Source organism: Salvelinus namaycush, chromosome 30, assembly GCF_016432855.1.
Source record: "Salvelinus namaycush isolate Seneca chromosome 30, SaNama_1.0, whole genome shotgun sequence".
In the NCBI taxonomy this organism is placed as follows: domain Eukaryota; kingdom Metazoa; phylum Chordata; class Actinopteri; order Salmoniformes; family Salmonidae; genus Salvelinus; species Salvelinus namaycush.
The window spans coordinates 31851243-31876668 of record NC_052336.1 but is presented as its reverse complement, the minus strand read 5'-3'; the positions used below and the strand labels follow the sequence as shown (position 1 = coordinate 31876668).

The 25426-nt window shown below is 42.1% G+C and overlaps 1 protein-coding gene across 1 annotated transcript in view; it reads left to right on the top strand.

The window, feature by feature from the left end:
• The window catches only part of syt14a (synaptotagmin XIVa), a 177867-nt gene that overhangs the window by 114174 nt on the left and 38267 nt on the right, over window positions 1-25426 (top strand). Inside the window, exons 5-6 of the mRNA XM_038969530.1 lie at window positions 8156-8371; window positions 20290-20561. Of these exons, the coding sequence (XP_038825458.1) occupies window positions 8156-8371; window positions 20290-20561 (488 nt within the window). The remainder of the gene's footprint in view (window positions 1-8155; window positions 8372-20289; window positions 20562-25426) is intronic.

Genomic DNA, 25426 nt, shown 5'->3' with positions numbered 1-25426 from the left:
GTATTTTTATGATAATATATGTATTTACTCCTTCCTGCCGGGGTTTGGTTTAACGACTTCCGTAGGCATGGTCAGGCCACGAATACAGATCCAGTAATTGCAACAGTTGGATAACTCCTGGGATGAAGATGCCTCAGTGAACCATAGTGTCTATGAATCGAACAATGATGAGCGTGATGAAGAGGCCTAAGTGAATCTTAGCATCTACAGGGTAGGCCGTCATTGTGAAATACTAATTTGTTCTTAACTAACTTGCCAAGTTAAATAAAAAAATCTAAATAAATGGATTGGACAATGATGTGTCCACTTTCTGGAGAATGTGGACAATGCTCGCATAGACTTGCAGACACTGCAGCACGCTTTGGGTGACATGGACACATTTATGGAAAACATCATGCATGAGAATCGACATCGATCATAGTGTGATAATCTTTGTAAACGTTTTGAACGTGTGGTGTTTGAAGTCAGCAATGGTGTTATAACTTTGATGACCTTAGACTAGAGGTTTGATAATGAGACATTTAATGTAGTGTTTAGTGATCATGGAAATTACATCTGGTGATGTGGCATATTTGTACATTTTGGCTGATCTCTAATATTGTTATTGTCGTCTGCTGTAATTATACATTTTGTAAATGTTTTTATGGTGATTTTACATGGTAATTTTACTTGGTTAGTATTTTCATTGTGGCTTTTTTTTAAATTAATTTTACTCGGTTAGTATTTTCAATGTGGCTTTTTCTGTTTTATATATGCTGAACAAAAATATAAATGCAACATGTAGCATTGGTCCCATGTTTCATGAGCTAAAATAAAAGATCCTTGAAAATGTTCTTCACCTGCAGGATCATCTGAGACCAGCCACCAAGACAGCTGATGAAACTGTCGGTTTGCACAACCAAACAATTTCTGCACAAACTGTCAGAAATTGTCTCAGGGAAGCTCATCTGCGTGCGCATCATCCTCACCAAGGTCTTGAACTGGCTGCAGTTAAACGTCGTAAACCAACTTCATTCAAGTAGGTCGTATGAACCTTCTTGCTCTGGACTCCAGACTCTACAATGTGACATGATATTCCTAGTTGATATTGACAGCTAAAATGTACCAATTTCAGCTCTAAATGCAGGTCTAAAATGCAGTTTATTTCTTTATCTTGTATTTTGTATCACCATTTTTGACTGGAATGACAGGCTACATTCCCCCAGCGATTGCGAGCGTGTGTTCAGCCTGTATGCAAAAAAAGTTTGAGAAACACTGAGCTAGCGAGACTATAGGTATACATCTATAGGATCAGGTACAGTGCAAACGTAAAAATTGTAGGAAGGGAGGATTGACATAAATATTTACTGTTTACTTTGCATGCTCACCAGCAATGGGGCATCAGTCTTGACCCTGGGACTATAAGGTCATATTTGCCAAAGCATAGTTCTGAGATATTGAGCATCAAACATTTTACATCCCAGATCTCAGAACCAAAAGCTGGGTAATATGATTGTGTGACCACCTACAGGAACCAAACACCACCTGAATGAATCCCCAATAACACTCAAAACTATTTCCCACACTCACAACACACCCACAGACACTCACCTAAGATCAAAGATCCAAAACATATGTTATTTCACGTGGTGAAAAGCATATGCTGCAAAAGCACGTGATGGAATTCTCCTGTATTAAAATGCCATGCCCGCCCTACTAAAGTGTATTTACACTATGATTTAGACATTCAAACGAATCTGGATGGCTAGAAAACATGTTGCTCTACTGAATTCTGATTTAATCCTCAAACAGACCATGTCAATATTTTTACGACATTTGTGATGCTAAATAGCCAGCGTTACTTATGAATGATTATGATAGAGCAAGTCACATATGTAGTAATTAAAACATTCCAGATTGCATAAATCAACTCAGTAGGTTCGGCGCTACAGAAGCCTGTAGGTTGGGTCTCCAAATTTCATCACTGTAAATTATGTGGACTTACAATCAAAATTGTGAATAACGGCACTGTCACGTATACTCCCTCTCAGGAGCTCGAGGTTGTTTGGCTGCTTATATTTACGCACACCTGTCACCATCATTACGCGCATTAGCGTCTCATCAGACTCACCTGGACTCAATCACTACCTGATTACCTTCCCTATATATGTCACTCCCTTTGGTTCTTTCCCTAGGTGTTATTGTTTCTGTTTCTTGTTTCATATCTGTACGCTACTCGTGTTTTTTTGTTTAGTTCCTTATGTTATTTATTATTAAAGTCACTCCCTGAACTTGCTTCCTGACTCCCACCATACCCATTACAGAATAACGCCTCACCAAAGGGAAGCATGTTTTTTTGTTTGTTAGTGTAGGTGACATCGGGTCTGGGTGTCGCTACTGGAGCAACCGGGAAAGCCTCAGCTGGCTCATCAGGCTTCCATGCCTCAGCCGGCACGTAAGGTTTGCAAGATCCAGTTGGCCCGTCAAGCATCCGTTGCCGAGTCTTCCGAGGATGCCTCAGCTAGCATGACGGGCTTCCATGCCTCAGCTGGCTCAACTGGTTCACAAGACTCAGTAGGCTCGGCAGACTCCCGTGCCTCGGCCGGCTCGTCAGGCTCCCTCGCCTCGTCCGGCTCATCAGGCTCCCTCGCATCGGCCAGCTCGTCAGGTTCCCGCGCCTTGGCCAGCTCCAATGCCTCAGCCGGCTCTTCAGGCTCTCATGGCTCCCGCGCCTCTGCCGGCCCGTCAGGTTCCCGCGCCTCGGCCGGTTTGTCAGGCTCTCGCGCCTCCGCCTGACAACCTTAAGCCCTGGAGAGGGAGTATATGTGACAGTAACCCCTCCCTGACGTGCGGCTTCAGCCGAAGGATGCCAATTATAGGGTTGTCAGTTGTCAGACGTGCCTCGGCCTGTCAGTTTCCTGCGCCTCGGCCAGCTCGACAGGTTCCCACACCTCAGCGCGGGAACCTGTTCCTATGTTCGGCGTCCTTCGCCTGAAGCCGCACGTCAGGGAGGGGTACTGGTACTGTCACATATACTCCCTCTCCGGCGCTCGAGGTCAACAGGTTACTTATTATTACACAAACCTGTCACCATTGTTACGTGTATCAGCGCCTCATCAGACTCACCTGGACTCAATCCCCTGCCTGATTACCTTCCCTATATATGTCACTCCCTTTGGTTCTTTCCCTAGGCGTTATTGTTTCTGTTCCGTTGTTTCATGTCTGTACGCCTCTCGTGTTTCTTGTTTTGTTCCTTGTCTTATTTATTATTAAAGTCACTCCCTGAACTTGCTTCCCGACTCCCAGCGTACATGTTACAGCGACTGTCTACTTCAATGTGGAAAAGGGGCCGAAATACACGTCATGTTGATATGACTTTCAGTTTGTTTCCATATGACTGGTTTCAAATTAATCTCCAGGAAAAAGGAAAAATATGGAAAGAAAATGCTATTTGTATTTACAATCCCCTTATCCAAACGTACCCGACTCTTATATATGTTCAGAACTTAAAGTGCACGGAGAATGGTGTTATTTCTATTAGAAATAGTAGGTTTATCCACTTGGAACCGACAGGTGCCCGACCTTATTTATGGTTTCCTTGCGCATTAAGGTGGTGGAATTATGAGGGAATTAAAAGGTCAGAATATGTGTATCTTTAGACACACCTCTGCCACACCTACATTTCTGTGATCTCCAAACCCAAATGAATAAGTTCAAGGTCACAATACGTTAGAGTCAAAGTGCATAAAAATGGAATTAAGTTCAATTTACACGTGCATAACTCAGGTCTGAATTCCCCCCTAGGGGATCTTGCCAGACATTGATTCAGCTTTGATCTAAACCTTATTTAATGAGCAGCATTCTGAGAAGTGGCAAAGTGTTGCTCCAGCAGATCTGCACTTGTTACACCCCATTATAGCAGTAGGTCTGCAAGAGGGACTCCAAGAAGCTCCTCATTAAATATATGTGTAATCTTTATCTACAAGGTTTTGGCTGCATTTCCTTTCGCAACACACTACAGTAAAGTTAATTCTACATTTCAAAGGGAAAAACAATATCTCATTTGGGATTGGAACTTGCAGCAAACTACGAAATTTACCAAGAGCCAGAAGTGTCAGGAGACTCGTCTGAAATCGGTACAACTGATCTGCCAACTTCTGTCTGTAGCTTCCGAACCGTTTGGGCTACACACTAACATGACTAAAGGTGAGACTCTCAGGAACATGTACATGTTGGTTGTTTTTCTCTAGGACACTCACAGGCCTCACAATACTTGTCTGAAGGCCCCCTGGTACCAGTTGAAAACGATGAATGGAAGTATACTGTATATGGAGACTGTTTAATGCCAAAACTATGTCGATAAAGACGTTAAGAAAAATATATAATTGTGTGTGGGTAGATCAGCTTTAATATTGTAGAAAGATTGTAGCTTCCATCAATGTAATTGTCTGCATCACTTCCAATCATCCATATAAAAAAAAATATATACCCTTTGGAATTACCTGGATTTCTGCATACATTTTACATACAATTTGATCTGATCTTCATCTAAGTCACAACAATAGACAAACACAGTGTGCTTAAACTAATAACACACAAATACATGATTGTATTTTTCTTGTCAGTTACTGACTTTTACCTTGGTTTCACTGAGCTTGGGCTGCGGTGTCTATGGTAAACAATGGTATTATTTATTGTTCTCTGCTGATACAAGTATCACAATTTATACAATTTAAACGAATGGGTCTAATCCTGAATGCTGATTGGTTAAAAGCGCATTCCAGCTGGTGTCTATTCTACAAGTTACCACCGGCTAAATCTATGATGTTAAAATGCCTATTTACTCGGTTCCATCTGACTACGCAATCCATTGTCTCATCAGCCCAGGCAGGGAAGTTATAAACACTATAAAAAGCATCTAGACATTCTCTCACATTTCTTTTAGACTAACATTTTGTTTTCAACAGCGGAGATTTGTATAAACCTTGCTGTCTGTCTCTCCAACATTTGCAACATTGTTTCAATATTCAAATACGATCTCCACCTGTCCCATAGTAATGAACGTGTATGAGTCGGGAGTTGGGACGAGAGAGAGAGGCAGGCATCCTTTCTTAGCCAGTCGAAATCATGAATCAGCTAGCATCATTTTTATGGATATATACAAAGAAATGTCACTAGAAAACAGCTTAGTCTGCAGTCTTTCTAGCTTCGGTTTGAAGTTATTGTGTTAGCTGTGTTGTTGGCTAGCTCCTCTGAACAACAGTGTCCTATCTAGAGAGCACATTTTCTATGGCAGGCGAAATTGTTTCTCATTAGCTCATTGTTATGGATGTATCCAAATAAATGTCACAAGAAAACTGCTCAAACAAATGCATCTACTGTCGTTATCCGTCTGCACTGTTTGACTTGACTGTAAGTTAGCCGTAGTTGGCTAGCTAGCAACCAAGAGAAAAGAACGTTGCCAGCCAGTATGTCAATGGAACATTTAGAATGAACGACTGGGTCACGTCCATAGATACACAACAAAAAGACTGAACGACTGGATCTCGTCTCTGGCAACCGAACCAATAGAACGAACGACCATTCGACTTGAGTAGCAACCCTAGATTTGTTTCGGGACTATATCTTGTGGAAGGATGAAATAGTACGAATAAATTCATCAAAATATGTCAATCATTATTTGAATAAGTTGGTAACCTGTTGTATAAAAGTGATAATACCATCGGAGCCGGTGTTTGGAGGATATATTGGCACAGTTTGCTGGCCGTCGACTTAATCTCGGCCTAACAACACCCGTGCCAATATATCCTCCAAACACCGGCTTCTCGGGCATTATCACTTAAATATGACACTGACAGCCACATACAAATAAATATAGTAACACAAGTTTGTATTTTCTTTTATTCGTCATGGAAACGTATTCCAGTGCCTGTATCAAGCAAGAAGGCAGTAACTGCCTTCTAGGGTCAAAGGTCATGTCAGTGGTCAGGGTCAATATGAATAAACAATTACGTCATAGTAAGACATCAGATAACCACATCTCCATTGATCTGCCTACAATTAGCTGGACAATAAGAAAAACTTTGAAGTCATTATTCTCAGTTTCACTGAGTTACTGCTCTTTTGCTTGGTAGGACAGTATGGGTGCTGCCCTTTTTTCCCTCATATGATCAGTGGTGGGGAAAAGTACTACATCTCATACTTGAGTAAAAGTAAAGATACCTTAATAGAAAATGAAAGTCACCCAGTAAAACACTACTTGAGTAAAAGTATTTGGTTTTAAATATCCTTAAGTATCAAAAGTAAATGCAGTTGCTAAAACATATGTAAGTATCAAAAGTAAAAGTACATATAATTTAAAATTAATTATTTTAAGCAAAATGTTGTATTTATTTACGGATAGCCAGGGTCACACTCCAACACTCAGACATCATTTAAAAACAAAGCATTTGTGTTTAATGAGTCCGCCAGATCAGAGGCAGTAGGGATAACCAGGGATGTTCTCTTGGTAAGTGTGCTAATTGGACCATTTTCTGTCTTGCTAAGCATTCAAAAATTAACGAGTACTTTTGGGTGTCAGGGAAAATGTATGGAGTAAAAAGTATATCATTTTCTTTAGGAATGTAGTAAAGTCAAAGTCAAAGTTGTCAAAAATATAAATAGTAATGTAAAGTACAGATACCCCCAAAAACGACTTAAGTAGTAGTTTAAAGTATTTTTACTAAAGTACTTTACACCACTGCATATGATACTGTATACTAGTAGGGCCAGGAGTTTTCCTAGTCAGGTCTACTCTTTTGGGTAGTTTGTTGCCTCTACCAGATGACTGTCCACTCCCATCTTGGCTCAAAGCAGCCTCTAATTTGACTCTTGATTGTTGTTGTGAAATGTTCAACCTGATATGGGGAAAAAAGTATACATCATTTATGAAACAATATTATGAAAAGTTACTGCATGTATAGTGGTGACATAGCCTTTCTACTCTGAACAAAAATATAAACGCAACAGTGTTGGTCGCATGTTTCATGAGCTCGTCTGAGTGTGCCAGAGCGCAGAATGACAACTGACAAATTTACGAACGCTCAACACCTGTTTAATATGGACGGTGTCAGTAAACGTTGGGGAAAAAGCGTTTTAAATTGTCACCAGCAGCACAGTTGCAGACACCAACACTCTGGATAACATAAAAACAACCTAACCAGATCTGCTAGGATGAGTAAAATGGTCAGAGTGAGCTGTTCTCTCATTTGGGTCTGAAAGTAGCTAGCAAGCTAGCCAACGTTAGCCAGTTAACTTGGGTGCTTGACTGCTGTTGTTAGGTCAGAATGTTCAGATCAACAGAGCACACTCTGGCTGTGGGGTTCTGGTCTGGGCAGGCATAAGCTATGGACAACGAACACAATTGCGTTTTACCAATGCCATTTTAATGCATGAGATAGCGTGACGAGATCCTGAGGCCCGTTTGTTGTAAGGATCGGACCCTTTTCTTCAATTTTCACCTAAAATGACATACCCAAATCTAACTGCCTAGCTCCTGTAGCTCAGGACCTGAAGCAAGGATATGCATATTCTTGATGCTATTTGAAAGGAAACACTTTGAAGTTTGTGGAAATGTGAAATTAATGTAGGAGAATATAACACATTAGATCTGGTTAAAGATAATACAAAGAAAATGCAAGAGAAAGGTCAATATATGACTCAGGAATCTAGGCGCAATTCAGATGTTGGCCACTAGATGGCAGCAGTGTATGTGCAACGTTTTAGACTGATCCAATGAACCATTGCATTTCTATTCAAAATGTTGTATCAAGACTGCCCAAATGTGCCTAATTGGTTTATTAACACATTTTCAAGTTCATAACGGTGCAATCTCCTCAAACAATAGCATAGTATTCTTTCACTATAATAACTACAGTAAATTGGACAGTGCGGTTAGATTAACAAGAATTTAAGCTTTCTGCCGATATCAGATATGTCTATGTCCTGGGAAATGTTCTTGTTACTTACAACCTCATGCTAATCACATTAGCCTACGTTAGCTTAACCGTAACGCGGGGGAGAGGTAGAGGTTAAAATAAAAATGAAAAATTGGTAATTAAAGCTGATCCTACATTTGATCTCAAGGACAGAAATCCACTGGAACATATCTCTTTCCCTTTTTATCTTCCACCTCTAGAAAAGATCTACCCTGACGGTGACCTGAAGGATTCGTCGTCAGACAGCGAGGATGAGGTGATGGGCCAGTACCAAGAAGCAGTCAACCGTTCGCAGGGTCTCCGAGGCGGGGCTAGCGGCAGCCAGTCGAATGGCTACGGCTGGGAGATGAGGCAGAAGTACAGCCCCCAATTAGCCGAGTATGACGGCTACAGCAGCGAGGCCTCGGCAGAGGACGGTAGGTTATGTCTATAGGGCAAAGGTGGGCAATCTTAGGGCAACGGTGGGCACAGTGTGGGTGCAGTCTTTTGTAACTACATTGAAAGGCTCAGTTAAAAATGAAATGTTAACCTGTGGGAGCCACAAGAGTGCGGCCATCAAACAGTGCACTGTAGATTCTATTTCAGAACCACCCGGCAGTGGAGAGCGCCATTCTTCAGCAGGCCGCGCCCAGCCCCCAACAGCACTCATAATGAGGAGATCACGTACACCTCCCACATGAAGAAATACTATAGTATACTATGGTTACATTTTTTGCTGTCTTTACTGTAGTATTTACAGTTACTTTAGTAACAAAAAAACTGTAGTACATACTATAGTAATAACTGTTTTTGCGGACTGTAGTACACTGTAGTATTTACTATAATGTTTGTATTTTATGATCTTTGACATAGCAGTGGGGGCTTTGTCCTTGAGGAAAAAGATTATCTGGTTAATAATCAGATAAGAGCTAATTTTCCATAACCTGTAGGTAGGTAGAACTGAGGTCTGAACAGATAGTTCAAAGCTTCAGCTCTTTTTTTATAACCTGTAGGGAACACAGTATATGGCCTATACTTGGCATGTAGGTTTCTCACTGATAGGTGGCACAAATTTGGACATGGGGAGGGGAATGGGCAGGGTATATGCAAATGAAATACTGTAGTATATACCAGAGGTGGGACCAAGTCATTGTTTTACAAGTCACAAGTAAGTCTCAAGTCTTAGCACTCAAGTCCCAAGTCAAGTCTCAAGTCAAGACAGGCAAGTCCGAGTCAAGTCTCAAGTCAAGACCAACCAACTGCCTAACCAGTTGTTGCTCAATCTTGGGTGCAATGATCACGTTCCCGCACTGACTGACTGTGTGGAGGCTCATTGATTTAATGTTACGTTAGTCAACATGCTACACTAGCAAAGTTATGAATGATATAGCTGTCAGCTATATTAGCCACGACTTACCCTTCTTTGTGCTGCTTCAAATGTTGAACAAATTTAGAAGATGTTGCGCCTCCGTCTGTCATTTTCTTCCCGCAAGTTTTGCAAGTTGCAATCCGTTTTTTGTTGATACAGCGTAGTCTTTATATCTGAAAATAATATTTTGGGGTATCATCTTTCCAGGGCTCATTTGGATTCACCCGCCGACGTTCCTCTGCACTGCCACGCAACTATTTCTCAGCTGGCTCAATTTGATTGGCTGCTGTCCGATTCAAACTGTAATCCGTTAAACACTTTTTTTAATAGCATCATTTTTAATATTTGGGCTTGGGGAGGGTATCAAGTCAGTTCGAGTCAAAAGGCTCAAGTCCAAGTTAAGTCACGAGTCATTGGTGTTAAAGTCAAAGTCGAGTTGCAAGTCATCATATTTGTGACTCGAGTCCAAGTCATGTGCCTCGAGTCCACACCTCTGGTATATTCTATAGTAATTACTGTTGTGTTTTTGCAGACTGTAGTGTTTGTGCGGATATTAATTTGCCACTGAACAAAAATATAAACATGTAAAGTGTTGGTCCCATGTTTCGTGAGCTGAAATAAAAGATCCCAGAAATGTTCCATAACGCACAAAAAGCACAAATTTGTTTACGTCCCTGTTAGTGAGGCCTCATTGCCTGCGTCCGTAATGGGTCCGCGGTCAAACGACCACCCCTCATCACTGTCAAACGCTCCCTAAAACACTTCAGCGAGCAGGCCTTTCTAATCGACCTGGCCCGGGTATCCTGGAAGGATATTGACCTCATCCCGTCAGTAGAGGATGACTGGTTATTCTTTAAAAGTGCTTTCCTCTCCATCTTAAATAAGCATGCCCCATTCAATTAAAAAAAAAACTAAGAACAGATATAGCCCTTGGTTCACTCCAGACTTGACTGCCCTTGACCAGCACAAAGACTTCCTGTGGCGTACTGCATTAGCATCGAATAGCCCCCGCGATATGCAACTTTTCAGGGAAGTTAGGAACCAATATACACATTCAGTTAGGAAAGCAAAGGCTAACTTTTTCAAACATACATTTTCATCCTGTAGCACAAATTCCAAAATGTTTTGGAACACTGTAAAGTCCATGGAGAATAAGAGCACCTCCTCCCAGCTGCCCACTGCACTGAGGCTAGGAAACACTGTCACCACCGATAAATCTATGGTAATCGAGAATTTCAATAAGCATTTTTCTACGGCTCGCCATGCTTTCCACCTGGCTATCCCTACCCCGGCCAACAGCTCTGCACCCCCCGCAGCAACTTGCTCAAGCCCCCCCCGCTTTTCCTTCAACCAATTCCAGATAGCTGATGTTCTGAAAGAGCTGCTAAATCTGGACGCCTACAAATCAGCTGGGCTAGACAATCTGGACCCTCTCTAAAACTATTCCCGCAATTGTTGCAACCCCTATTACTAGCCTGTTCACCCTCTCTTTTGTATCGTCTGAGATCCCTAAAGATTGGAAAGCAGCTGCGGTCATCCCCCTCTTCAAATGGGGAGACACTCCAGACCCAAACTGTTACAGACCTATATCCATCCTGCCCTGCCTTCCTAAAGTCTTCAAAAGCTAGTTTTAACAAGTTAACAAACAGATCACCAAACATTTCGAATCCCACCATACTTTCTCCGCTATGCAATCTGGTTTCCGAGCTGTTCATGGGTGCACCTCAGCCACGTTCAAAGTCCTAAACGATAGCATAACCGCCATCGATAAAAGACAGTACTATGCAGCCGTCTTCATCAACCTGGCCAAGGCTTTTGACTCTGTCAATCACCATGGACTCAACAGCCTTGGTTTCTCAAATGACTGCCTCGCCTGGTTCACCAACTACTTCTCAGATAGAGTTCAGTGTGTCAAATCGGAGGGCGTGTTGTCCGGCCTTCTGGCAGTCTCTATGAGGGTGCCACAGGGTTCAATTTTCGGGCCGACTCTTTTCTCTGTATATATCAATGATGTCGCTCTTGCTGCTGATGATTCTTTGATCCACCTCTAAGCAGACGACACCATTCTGTATACTTCTGGCCCTTCTTTGGACACTGTGTTTACAAACCTCCAAACGAGCTTCAATGCCATACAACACTCATTCCGTGGCCTCCAACTGCTCTTAAATGCTAGTAAAACTAAATGTATGCTCTTCAACCAATTGCTGCCCGCACCCGCACGCCCGACTAGAATCACTACTCTGGATGGTTCTGACTTGGAATATGTGGACAACTACAAATACCTAGGTGTCTGGTTAGACTGTAAACTCTCCTTCCAGACTCACATTAAGCATCTACAATCCAAAATTAAATCTAGAATAGGCTTCCTATTTCGCAACAAAGCCTCCTTCAATTATGCTGCTAAACATACCCTCGTAAAACTGACTATCCTACCGATCCTTGACTTTGGCGATGTCATTTACAAAATAGGCTCCAACACTCTACTCAGCAAATTGGATGTAGTCTATCACAGTGCCATCCGTTTTGTCACCAAAGCCACATATACTACCCACCACTGCAACCTGTATGCTCTCGTTGGCTGGCCCTCACTACATATCCGTCGCCAAACCCTCTGGCTCCAGGTCATCTATAAGTCTTTGCTAGGTAAAGCCCCGCCTTAGCTCACTGGTCACCATAGCAACACCCACCCATAGCACGCGCTTCAGCAGGTATATTTCACTGGTCATCCCCAAAGCCAATTCCTCCTTTGGCCGCCTTTCCTTCCAGTTCTCTGCTGCCAATGACTGGAACGAATAGAAAAAATCACTGAAGCTGGAGACTCATATCTCCTTCACTAACTTTACGCATCAGCTGTCAGAGCAGCTTACCGATCATTGCACCTGTACAATGACAAATAGCACCTGTACAAATAGCCCACCCAACTACCTCATCCCCATATTGTTATTTATTTTTTGCTCTTTTGCACCCAAGTATCTCTACTTGCACATCATCATCTGCACATCTATCACTCCAGTGTTAATGCTAAATTGTAATTATTTCGCCACTATGGCCTATTTATTGCCTTACCTCCCTAATCTTACTACATTTGCACACACTGTATATAGATTTTTCTATTGTGTTATTGGCTTTACGTTTGTTTATCCCATGTGTAACTCTGTGTTGCTGTTTTTGTCGCACTGCTTTGCTATATCTTGGCCAAGTCGCAGTTGTAAATGAGAACTTGTTCTCAACTGGCCTACCTGGTTAAATAAAGGTGTAATAAATAAAAATGTAATTATCCTTTGCCAAGATAATCCATCCACCTGACAGGTGTGGGATATCAAGAAGCTGATTAAACAGCAAGATCATTACACATGTGCACCTTGTGCTGGGGACAATAAAAGGCCACTCTAAAATGTGCAGTTTTTTTACAGATGTGATACAGATGTCTCAATTTGTGAGGGAGCATGCAAATGGCATGCTGCCTACACGAATGTCCACCATACCTGTTGCCAGAGAATGAAATGTCTATTGCTCTACTATAAGCCACCTCCAACGTTGTTTTAGAGAATTTGGAAGTACCACCATCCGGCCTCACAACCACAGACCACGTGTAACCATGCAAGCCCTGGACCTCAACATCCGGCTTCTTCGCCTGCGGGATTATCTGAGACCAGCCATCCGGACAACTGAGGAAGCTGTGGGATTGCACAACCGAAGAATTTCTGCAAATATTGTCTCAGGGAAGCTCATTGTCCTCACCAGAGTCTTGACCTGACTGCAGTTCAGCGTCATAACTGACAATGGTGGGAAAATACTCACCTTCGATGGCCACTGGCATGCTGGAGAAATGTGCTATTCACGGATCAATCCCGGTTTCAACTGTACCGGGCAGATGGCAGACAGCATGTATGGTGCCATGTTTGCGAGCGATTTGCTGATGTCAATGTTGTGTACAGAGTGCCCCATGGTGGTGGTGGGGTTATGTTATGGGTAGGCATAAGCTACTGACAACGAACACAATTCCATTTTATCGATGGCAGTTTGAATGCACAGAGATACCATGACAAGATCCTGAGGCCCATTGTTGTGCCATTCATTCGCCGGTATTACCTCATGTTTCAGCCTGATAATGCAGGCTGATAATGGAAGCTGAAAATGTCCCAGTTCTTTCATGGTCTGCATACTCACCAGACATGTCACCATATCCAGCAACTTCACACAATCATTGAAGAGGTGTGGGACAACATTCCACAGGCCACAATAAACAGCCTGATCACCTCTATGCGAAGGAGATGTGTTGCATAAGGCAAATGGTCACACCAGATACTAACTGGTTTTCTGATATACACCCCTACTTTTTTTCCAAGGTATCTGTGATCAACATATGCATATTTTTATTCACAGTTGTGAAATCCATAGATTAGGGCCTAATGAATTTATTTCAATTGACTGATTTCCTTATATGAACTGTAACTCAAAAAAATCTTTGAAATAATTGCATGCTGAGTTTATATTTTTGTTCAGTGAAGTATTTCCTGTAATGTTTTTGCGAACATTACTGTAGTATTTACTTTAGTATTTTTGTGGTCTGTAGTACACTGTAGTATTTACTAAATTATTCTACAGTATACTACAACATTCTATAGTAAGTACTACACATGATTGAGGTACAGTGCATTCTGAAAGTATTCAGACCCCTTGACTTTTTCCACATTTTGTTACATTACAGTCTTATTCTAAAATTGATTAAATTGTTTTTTTCCCTCCATCAATCTACACACAATACCCCATAATGACGAAGTAAAAACAGGTGTTTAGACATTTTTGCATATAAATTAAAAAGTAATAATGAAATATCACATTTACATAAGTATTCAGACCCTTTAATTAGTACTTTGTTGAAGCACCTTTGGCAGCGATTACAGCCTCCGGTCTTCTTGGGTATGACGCTACAAGCTTGGCACACCTGTATTTGGGGAGTTTCTTCCATTCTTCTCTGCAGATCCTCTCAAGCTTTGTCAGGTTGGATGGGGAGTGTCTTTGCACAGCTATTTTCAGGTCTCTTTGGAGATGTTTGATAGGGTTCAAGTCCGGGCTCTGGCTGGAACACTCATGGACATTCAGAGACTTGTCCCGAAGCCATTCCTGCGTTGTCTTGGCTGTGTGCCTAGGGTCATTGTCCTGTTGGAAGGTGAACCTTCGCCCCAGTCAGAGGCACTGCACGATCTGGAGCAGGTTTTCATCAAAGATCTCTGTACTTTGCTCTGTTCATCTTTGCCTCAATCCTGACTAGTCTCCCAATCCCTGCCGCTGAAAAACATCCCCACAGCATGATGCTGCCACCACCATGCTTCACCGTAGGGATGGTGCCAGGTTTCCTCCAGTCGTTACGCATTGGCATTCAGGCCAAAGAGTTCAATCTTGGTTTCATCAGACCAAGCGAGACCATGAAAAATGAGAGTCCTTCAGGCGCCTTTTGACAAACTCCAAGCTGGCTATCATGTGCATTTTACTGAGGAGTGGCTTCCGTCTGGCCACTCTACCATAAAGGCCTGATTGGTGGAGTGTTACAGAGATGGTTGTCCTTCCCATTTCCACAGAGGAACTCTGGAGCTCTGTCAGAGTGACCATTGGGTTCTTGGTCACATCCCTGACCAAGGCCATTCTACCCCAATTGCTCAGTTTGGCCGTACGGCCAGCTCTAGAAAGTCTTGGTGGTTCCAAACTTCTTCCATATAAGAGTGATGGAGGCCACTGTGTTCTTGGGGACCTTCAATACTGCAGGATTTTTTTGGTACCCTTCCCCAGATCTGTGCCTCGACACAATCCTGTCTCAGAGCTCTACGGACAATTCCTTCGACTTCATGGCTTGGTTTTTGCGCTGACATGCATTATCAACTGTGGGACCTTATATAGGCAGGTGTGGGCCTTTCCAAATCATGTCCAATCAATTAGATTTACCACCGGTAGACTCCAATCAAGTTGTAGAAACATCTCAAGGACGATCAATGGACACAGGATGCACCTGAGCTCAATTTCAAGTCTCATAGGAGAGGGTCTGAATACATATGTAAATAAGATATTTCTGTTTTTTATTTTTAATACATTTGCAAACATTTCTAAAAACCTGTTTTCGCTCTGTTATTATGGGGTATTTGGTGTAAATTGATGAGGAGAAAAAAATATGTAATCAGTTTTAGAATAAGGCTGTAACGTAACAAAATGTGGAAAAAGTCAAGGGGTCTGAATTCTTTCCGAATGCACTGTATACTATAGTGTGTAGTATAGTATTCTACAGTATACTACAGAATTCTATAGTAAGCACAGTTGTCTAACAGCTTCGCCCTCTTGGCTTTGGATGTTCCCGCACCGTTTTCCCCCTATCCGGACTCCTTCCCAGCGAGATTCTGCCTCGGACTCCCATCCTCCACATTCCCGGGGGGACTCGGCCTCGGATCAGCTGCGCTCCTCCTCTCACCGGACCTCAAGGCTGTCTAACACACTAGCTCCTCCGTCAGCCACAAGGGTTTTGCAGCCGGCTCAAGGCACAAAGACTGACTGACCTCCTCTGCCATCTAACCAGCCATTATCATCGGCAGCTCTATGGTGAGAAACATCTCAGTTCCTGGGGCAAAAACATTGTGCTATACTGGGGCTAGGGTACGGGACATCACTAGGCTGCTTTAGGATTTTAAAGAATTGATTGGAGCTATGAAAGACTCCAACAATCGTCCAATTATTTCAGGCCCAGTGCCATCACTGAGTCGTGGCAGTGAAAGATTCAGTTGGTTGCTGACACTACACGACTGGCTACGAGTCTACTGTAGCTCTGTTGGAGTTACTTTTGTGAATATTTTCGACACCTTTCAGAAGGAGAAGATGCTTTACAGAGAGGATGGAGTCCATCCAAATCACCTTTGTGCCTGGACTCGGTCCTCGCATTTTAAGGCTGCACTGAGCCATTGACTTATCAACACCCCAAGTCCCACTCAGGTAATCCCAACCAGCAATTATCATCATACTGCAGGCCTGCAACAGGTACCCATTATTGACTCTTGTTTTAACCCACGTCCTCACTCGAGGCATAGAGCGAATGGTACAGTTCTAGAAAATATTGTATTTTACCAATTCAAGCTAGCTCTATGGTTTTTAAAAATTAGGGGTTACCAACTGAGAATAGTATGCTTGTACTAGAGACTCCGTCTGACTTGAAATCCCGCAGCTGTGGCATTGGACTGATTCATGTAAATGCTAGAAGTTTGATACAAAAATTGACTTTATTATAACTCTGGCCTCTCAAATTAAAGTAGACATTCTGGTAATATCTGAAACGTATTTAAATAATTCTGTGCTGGATACTGATGTGTCTCTAACTGGTTATACAAGGGCGGATCCCGAAGGGGTCTTTAAAAACATAACTGTAGCTATCAGAGCTCAGGAGAAGACCCAGATGCAGACAGTTCGAAGTAATACAAGTTTATTACAAAAACAGGGGGCAGGCAAACGACAGGTCAAGGGCAGGCAGAGTCCGAAAGGTCAGGGCAGGCAGAGTCCGAAAGGTCAGGGCAGGCAGAATGGTCAAAACCGGGAAAACTAAAAAACAGGGACTAGAGAAAATTACGGGGAAAATGCTGGTAGGCTTGACGAGACAAGACAAACTGGCAACAGACAAACAGAAAACACAGGTATAAATACACTGGGGATAATGGGGAAGATGGGCGACACCTGTGGAGGGGTGGGTGGAGACAAGCACAAAGACAGGTGAAACAGATCAGGGTGTGACAGCAGTGTCTGAATGGTTTGAGGTACAAACTATTAAAAACTATGTATGAAATGCTGAGACTCTCACAAACACGCACATGTAATGCATATTTTGCTCTATGATGCTGACAAGCTACACAACAGTCGTTAGATAGAAGATCATAGGAAATCCCAGGACATAGTGTCTATAATACTGTAATAGGCTCATCGTTTTATGTTTTTATTATTTTATTTAACCTTTATTTAAACAGGGAGTCACATTTAGATTAAACATATATTTTACAAGAGAGCCCTGTACACATTACAATAAAAACAGAATATTAAAACATACAAGTGTATAAAACAATGTAATTCAGCACACAATTAACAAAAATAAACATTTAATTAAAGCAATCACATTCAACTACATAGAAGTCCTCAATCAATAATTTGACCTGCCTGAATGGCAACAGTACATCTAGCTGCAGTGAACTCTGCATATTGTTCCACAAATTAGGGGAAAAAAAACTACACGCGGATTTTCCTACATCTGTGAAGACTGAAGGGATCTCTAGTGTTATCCATTCCTGTGAATGGGTTTGGTAACTTATGATTCTTATCTTAATTAATGATGTTACATATAGATGGAGTTTCTGTAAGATTGCTTTGTAAATAAATCAAAGAGAATGCAGCTCTCTTCTTACAGACAGAGAGGTCCATCCCACATTTTTATACAGACGACAATGATGAGTCCTAAAATTGTCCTCTGTGATAAAACGTATTGCAGAACGGTAGACTGCGTCCAAGGGTTTTAAAATAGATATAAAAAAAACAATCTTGGTTGCTGTCACAAACTCCACAAAGATGTCACTGACTAGTTGGATATTTATTTCCCAATGTGTAAACTATTTCAGCATTCATATAAATTCGTTTTTTATCAGGTTTTTCCTTTTGCTGGACCTTATGTCAGATTGTATTGTGTTCTACTTGTAGCCCTGGTTATCATGAAAATAAAATTGTAAAACACATAATTGTGAGGCTATATTTAAGGGTGGACATGCAGATAAGTGAAAGTCAGAAAAATAATACGTTTTTTTTGCAGGGGTCTCTGGACTGATAGGGTTAATTGCAGATTGGACCCCAGGTGTTTTTCTTGGTTTTTATGTACACAAGCCTACCAGACAAGCTAAATGACTTCTATGCTCGCTTCGAGGCAAGTAATACTGAAACATGCATGAGAGCATCAGCTGTTCCGGACAACTGTGTGATCACGATCTCCGTAGCCGATGTGAGTAAAAGACAGGTCAACATTCACAAGGCCGCAGGGCCAGACAGATTACCAGGACGTGTACTCCGAGCATGCGCTGACCAACTGGCAAGTGTCTTCACTGACATTTTCAACCTCTCCCTGTCTGAGACTGTATACCAACATGTTTCAAGCAGACTACCTTAGTCCCTGTGCCCAAGAACACTAAGATAACCTGCCTAAATGACTACCAGCCCGTAGCACTCACGTCTGTAGCCATGAAGTGCTTTGAAAGGCTGGTCATGGGTCACATCAACACTATTATCCCAGAAACCCTAGACCCCACTCCAATTTGCATACCACTAACAGTCCACAGATTATGCAATCTCTATTGCACTCCACACTGCCCTTTCTCACCTGGACAAAATAAACACCTATGTGAGAGTGCAGCTCAGCGTTCAACACCATAGCACCCTCAAAGCTCATCACTAAGCTAAGGACCCTGAAACTAAACACCTCCCTCTGCAACTGGATCCTGGACTTCCTGACGGGCCGCCACTAGGTGGTGAGGATAGATAACAACACATCCGCCATGCTGATCCTCCACTCGGGGGTCCCTCAGGGGTGCGTATTCAGCCCCCTCCTGTACTCCCTGTTCACTCATGACTGCACAGCCAGGCACGACTCCAACACCATCATTCAATTTGCCGATGGCACAACAGTGGTAGGCCTGATCATCGACAACAACGAGACAACCTATAGGGAGGAGGTCAGAGACCTGACTGTGTGGTGCCAGGACAACAACCTCTCCCTCAATGTTATCTAGAGAAAGGAGATGATTGTGGACTACATGAAAAGGAGGACCAAGCACGCCCCCATTCTCATCGACGTGACTGTAGTTGAGCAGGTTGAGGGCTTCAAGTTCCTTGGCGTCCACATCACCAACAAACTAATATGGGCCAAGCACACCAAGACAGTCGTGAAGAAGGCACAACAAAATCTATTCCCCCTCAGGAGACTGAAAAGGTTCTACAGCTGCAACATCGAGAGCAACCCGAGCATCCTGACGGGTTGCATCACTGCCTGGTATGGCAACTGCTCGGCCTTCAACCGCAAGGCACTTACAGGGTAGTGCGTATGGCCCAGTACGTCACTGTGGCCAAGCTTCCTGCCATCCAGGACCTCAATACCATGCGGTGTCAGAGGAAGGCCCTAAAAATTGTCAAAGACTCCAGCCACCCTAGTCATAGACTGTTCTCTCTGCTAACGCACGACAAGCGGTACCAGAGCGCCAAGTCTAGGTTCAAGAGGGTTCTAAACAGCTTCTACCCCCAAGCCATAAGACTCCTGAACATCTAATCAAATGAATACACAGACTATTTTTGCAATTCACTTTTGCGCTGCTGCTGTTCTCTGTTTTTATCTATGCATTGTCACTTTAATAACTACCTACATGTATATATTACCTCAATTACCTCGCCTAACCGGTGACCCCGCACATTGACTCTGTACTTGTACCCGCTGTATATAGCCTCGCTATTGTTATTTTACTGCTGCTCTTTAATTATTTGTTACTTTTATTTCTTATTTTTTAGGTATTTTTCTTAAAATTGTATTGTTTGTTAAAGGCTTGTAAGTAAGCATTTCACTGTAAGGTCTACCTACACCTGTTGTATTCGGCGCATGTGACAAATAACATTTGATTTGATATGTAGGTTTAATCTTTTTAGTACCTACAAATTATGGGGGGCATATATTTTTAAAATCCTGGAGGGACTGCCTGTATATCAGTGTTTCACACTGAAAATGTGATCCAAGAAAGGACTAGCAGAAATTAGATAGAACTGTCAAACAAATTTTTAAGATTGGCTTGAATTGGACAATACACCAAATCAATCCCTTACAATTGTAGGAGATTGTCACTCAACAAGGGTATAGGAAGAGACAGGTTTGGGCTTGAGCCTGCCAAAGTCATTTTGTTTGTGTTTGATGATCTCTTCTCCTTCCCCCCCAACCAGCGAACTGCATCCAGAGGATGAGGCGAACGCCCCCGCTGGATGAGCTTCAACCACCACCGTATCAGGATGAGGACGGCTCCCCGCGGATGTCCTACACACCATCAGACCTGGGCGATGCCAAGTGCAACCTGTCCCAAAACAGCGACAGTCCCCATCACTCCTACGGCAAGTGTCCGAGCGAGGCCAGCAATGGACAGGAGACAGAGAGTTACCTAAACAAGGGGTATGAGGAGGACGTACCCAGCGACAGCACAGCTGTGCTCAGCCCAGAGGTGAGAGACACCACAGGCCATACCGGAAAGACATAACCAGTAACATATTGGAGAAAGTTTTTCCTGAGGGCCAGTTTCCCGGACACAGATTAAGTCTAGTCCTGGACTCAAAATTATTTTCATTGGATATGCTTAGCTTTTTAGTCTAGGGCTAGGCTTAATCTGTATCCAGGAAACCGCTCCAATGTGTTTTGCCACATTTCTATAAAACATACCGTATAAAGTATGTAGGCTACATCTAAGATAAATGACCACTTGAGTTTGTATGCCAATGATGCAAATTGAAGAGTGAATCAAACATAATATGGTCATTTGTTCAACATGTATTTGGAATATATTTATTTTTGAAAGATGTGAGGCATGTTTGTGATTATCATATGTCGGTGTAAAATGTCTGAATCGGAGATGAGATCAGACACTAACATAAAATAAAAAGGTGTAAACTGAGACTCGGTGATATGGCGTGACCATAAACAGTGGTGCAAATAAGGAAAGTACAGAGAGAGTGCTGAACAAGAGGCTGATCGTGTCACAGATATTGTGAAGCATTCGTGCATTTACGCAAAAGTTCTCTCCACCCTCGCGCAATGTGAAAGCGGTGTGAAATTAAATGCTGATGAGATTAGCCTCTTGCCTTGTACACTCTTAGAAATTGTGCTATCTAGAACCTACAAGAGGCCTTCGGCTGAATGGAGAGATAGAACACATGGAAGCACACAAAATATCACTGAAGACAGTGAAACTGACTTCAGTTTTTATCCCTACAGATCGGTCAGTAAATCAATACTCCAGGGTGAAGTTTTAGACTGCAGGCCTTAATGCTAAAAACATTTTGGGGTAGACTTTATAATAATTCCATGTAATAAAGCATTTATAATTGATTAGTAAAATGTTTATTCCTAAATCACTAATCATATTTTTGCGTGACTGTTAAGTGTGGGATATTTATACTTTATAATGACAAAATAAATGTTTTGAGTGACCAGTTTAATTTCTCACAAAAAGATGGACATGCCATTGGTAGACATTCCAGCAGTAACTGATGCCCCTGGAGGTCTCAAAATGGCCACTAGAACATATCAATGGTTAAAAAATAAGCACACGATTCAGAATATGTTTAAATATATTGAACATTTTATTTTAAAACAGTCACACTGTTTTAATAGTGTGATGTATAACTTTAGACTAGCTCTATGCTGAGTAAAATAATGTAGTTTGTAAGTTTAGCATGCCTTGGCAGCAGTGGTGGAAAAAATCTAATTGTCATACTTGAGTAAAAGTAAAGATACCTTAATAGAAAATTACACAAGTAAAAGTGAAAGTCACCCAGTAAAATACTACTTGAGTAAAAGTCTAAAAGTATTTTGTTTTAAATATACTTAAGTATCATAAGTAAAAGTATAAATAATTTCAAATTCCTTATATTAATCCCCCTAGACTCTATAATTTAAGTAACATAATACAAATTAAAAAATGGTTATGTCACGTTGTATAAATGATTGGAGACAGGCGCAGGAATACGTAATAGCGGATTTGAATACTCCACCCAAAATATACAACATGCCATGAAAGGCACAGGGACGAAGCCCGAAACAAACATGTATACAAAAACACAGGAATGTAACCCAAACAAAAGAGCGAGGTAAAACCTAATAAGTACACGGGACGAGACCCGCAATACACTACACGGGGCGAGACCCGTAATAACAAATGTACAACAATACACGGGACGAGACCCGTAATAAAAAAGTGCACAGTACACACAACACGAAAGCCGAAATAACAAAGCACAGGTACTCATAGACCAACGGACATGGGAACAATAACCGACAAGACAATGGTGAACAGAGAGCACAAATACTGTATGCAATTACTAATCAGGGGAAATGGGAACCAGGTGTGCGTAATGAAACAGTTCAGTGACGCCTAGAGGCCGGTGACGTAGACCTCCAGAGATGGTGCAGGGACTGAGCAACAGTACCGGGGGAATCTGTGACAGGTTAGACCTAGAAAAAACAAATATGACCCCCTGTAGGAAAAGGAGAGTCTCACGAACACGATGGTGTTCTCCAACTCGTCTAAGGTAATCCATACAAATGAATAGGTGCAAAAAATAATATATTTACAGTGGGGCAAAAAAGTATTTAGTCAGCCACCAATTGTGCAGGTTCTCCCACTTAAAAAGATGTGAGAGGCCTGTAATTTTCATCATAGGTACACTTCAACTATGACAGACAAAATGAGTAAAAAAAATGAATTTATTTGCAAATTATGGTGGAAAATAAGTATTTGGTCAATAACAAAAGTTTATCTCAATACTTTGTTATATACCCTTTGTTGGCAATGACAGAGGTCAAACGTTTTCTGTAAGTCTTCACAATGTTTTCACACACTGTTGCTGGTATTTTGGCCCATTCCTCCATGCAGATCTCCTCTAGAGCAGTGATGTTTTGGGGCTGTTGCTGGGCAACACGGACTTTCAACTCCCTCCAAAGATTTTCTATGGGGTTGAGATCTGGAGACTGGCTAGGCCACTCCAGGACCTTGAAATGCTTCTTACGAAGCCACTCCTTCGTTGCCCGGGCGGTGTGTTTGGGATCATTGTCATGCTGAAAGACCCAGCCACGTTTCATCTTCAATGCCCTTGCTGATGGAAGGAGGTTTTCACTCAAAATCTCACGATACATGGCCCCATTCATTCTTTCCTTTACACGGATCAGTCGTCCTGGTCCCTTTGCAGAAAAACAGCCCCAAAGCATGATGTTTCCACCCCCATGCTTCACAGTAGGTATGGTGTTCTTTGGATGCAACTCGGCATTCTTTGTCCTCCAAACACGACAAGTTGAGTTTTTACCAAAAAGTTATATTTTGGTTTCATCTGACCATATGACATTCTCCCAATCTTCTTCTGGATCATCCAAATGCTCTCTAGCTAACTTCAGACGGGCCTGGACATGTACTGGCTTAAGCAGGGGGACACGTCTGGCACTGCAGGATTTGAGTTCCTGGCGGCGTAGTGTGTTACTGATGGTAGGCTTTGTTACTTTGGTCCCAGCTCTCTGCAGGTCATTCACTAGGTCCCCCCGTGTGGTTCTGGGATTTTTGCTCACCATTCTTGTGATCATTTTGACCACACGGGGTGAGATTTTGCGTGGAGCCCCAGATCGAGGGAGATTATCAGTGGTCTTGTATGTCTTCCATTTCCTAATAATTGCTCCCACAGTTGATTTCTTCAAACCAAGCTGCTTACCTATTGCAGATTCAGTCTTCCCAGCCTGGTGCAGGTCTACAATTTTGTTTCTGGTGTCCTTTGACAGCTCTTTGGTCTTGGCCATAGTGGAGTTTGGAGTGTGACTGTTTGAGGTTGTGGACAGGTGTCTTTTATACTGATAACAAGTTCAAACAGGTGCCATTAATACAGGTAACGAGTGGAGGACAGAGGAGCCTCTTAAAGAAGTTACAGGTCTGTGAGAGCCAGAAATCTTGCTTGTTTGTAGGTGACCAAATACTTATTTTCCACCATAATTTGCAAATAAATTCATAAAAAATCCTACAATGTTATTTTCTGGAATTTTTTTTCTCATTTTGTCTGTCATAGTTGAAGTGTACCTATGATGAAAATTACAGGCCTCTCTCATCTTTTTAAGTGGGGAACTTGCACAATTGGTGGCTGACTAAATATTTTTTTGCCCCACTGTATACCTATAATTCCTGTGTAAAAGAAGAAAAAAAAATCCTTTCTAATATCTCCTAGATATAGGACAGACGTATAGCCCATAGTGTTTCTATGGGCTATAGTAGTGAAGGCCAAATTCAATATATATTTTTTATATCTAAAGGGGTCCTAAAATGCTAAATAAAGTAGCTAAATGATCCATGGTATGACCTTCTTAAAACAATTATATATGTCATCTTAGAACCCCCCTCCCTCAGCGGCTTAGACTTCTAAGAATATATTAAGCAAACGAGATGGCACCATTTTCTTGTTTTTATTTTATTTACAGATAGCCAGTGGCACACCACAACATAATAAACAAATGAAGCATATGTGTTTGGTGAGTCCACCAGATCAGAGGCAGTAGGGCATATTCAAAATATAAACAAGTACTTTTGGGTGTATGGAGTAAAAAGTACATTATGGATGTTCATTATTTAAAAAAAAAATTGGGGTATGGATGTGGGTACGCAGACCCATGAGCCACTGCTGCCCCTAATGTTGAGTTCCATTGTTTTGTGGCTCCGACCCCCATCGAAAATGCCTGTCCCTGTTCTAGGCTATTTTCAGACCTTAACTTTGGGATAGGCGTGCCCCACCTCGACAACATTCGGTGAAAAAGCAGAGCGCGAATTTCAAAATACAAAATTCGTAATATTAAACATTCGTGAAAATACAAGTCCCTTACATCGTTTAAAAGCTTAACGTCTTGTTAATCCAGCCGCTTTGTCAGATTTCATAAAGTCTTTACAGCGAAAGCATACCATGCGATTATCTGAGGACAGTGCCTCAGAATAGTATGTTCATTACCGGAGATAAATAACGAAATGCGCGCCCTCACCGACGCGCGCCACAACACTACAGCCAAAATGGGAGCCACCTAGAAAAACTACAAATTCTAGCTCATTTTTCAAAAAACAAGCCTGAAACTCTTTCTAAAGCCTGTTGACAGCTACTGGAAGCCCTAGGAACTGCAATCTAGGAGGTATTCCATTGATATTCCCATAGGCAGCCATTTCAATGAGTGGTGAGCTCAACAACAAAAAAATCCGGATGGATTCTCCTCTGGTTTTCGCCTGCCATACCAGTTCTGTTATACTCACATACATTATTTTATGCATATCCTAGCTTCTGGGCCTGAGTAACAGGC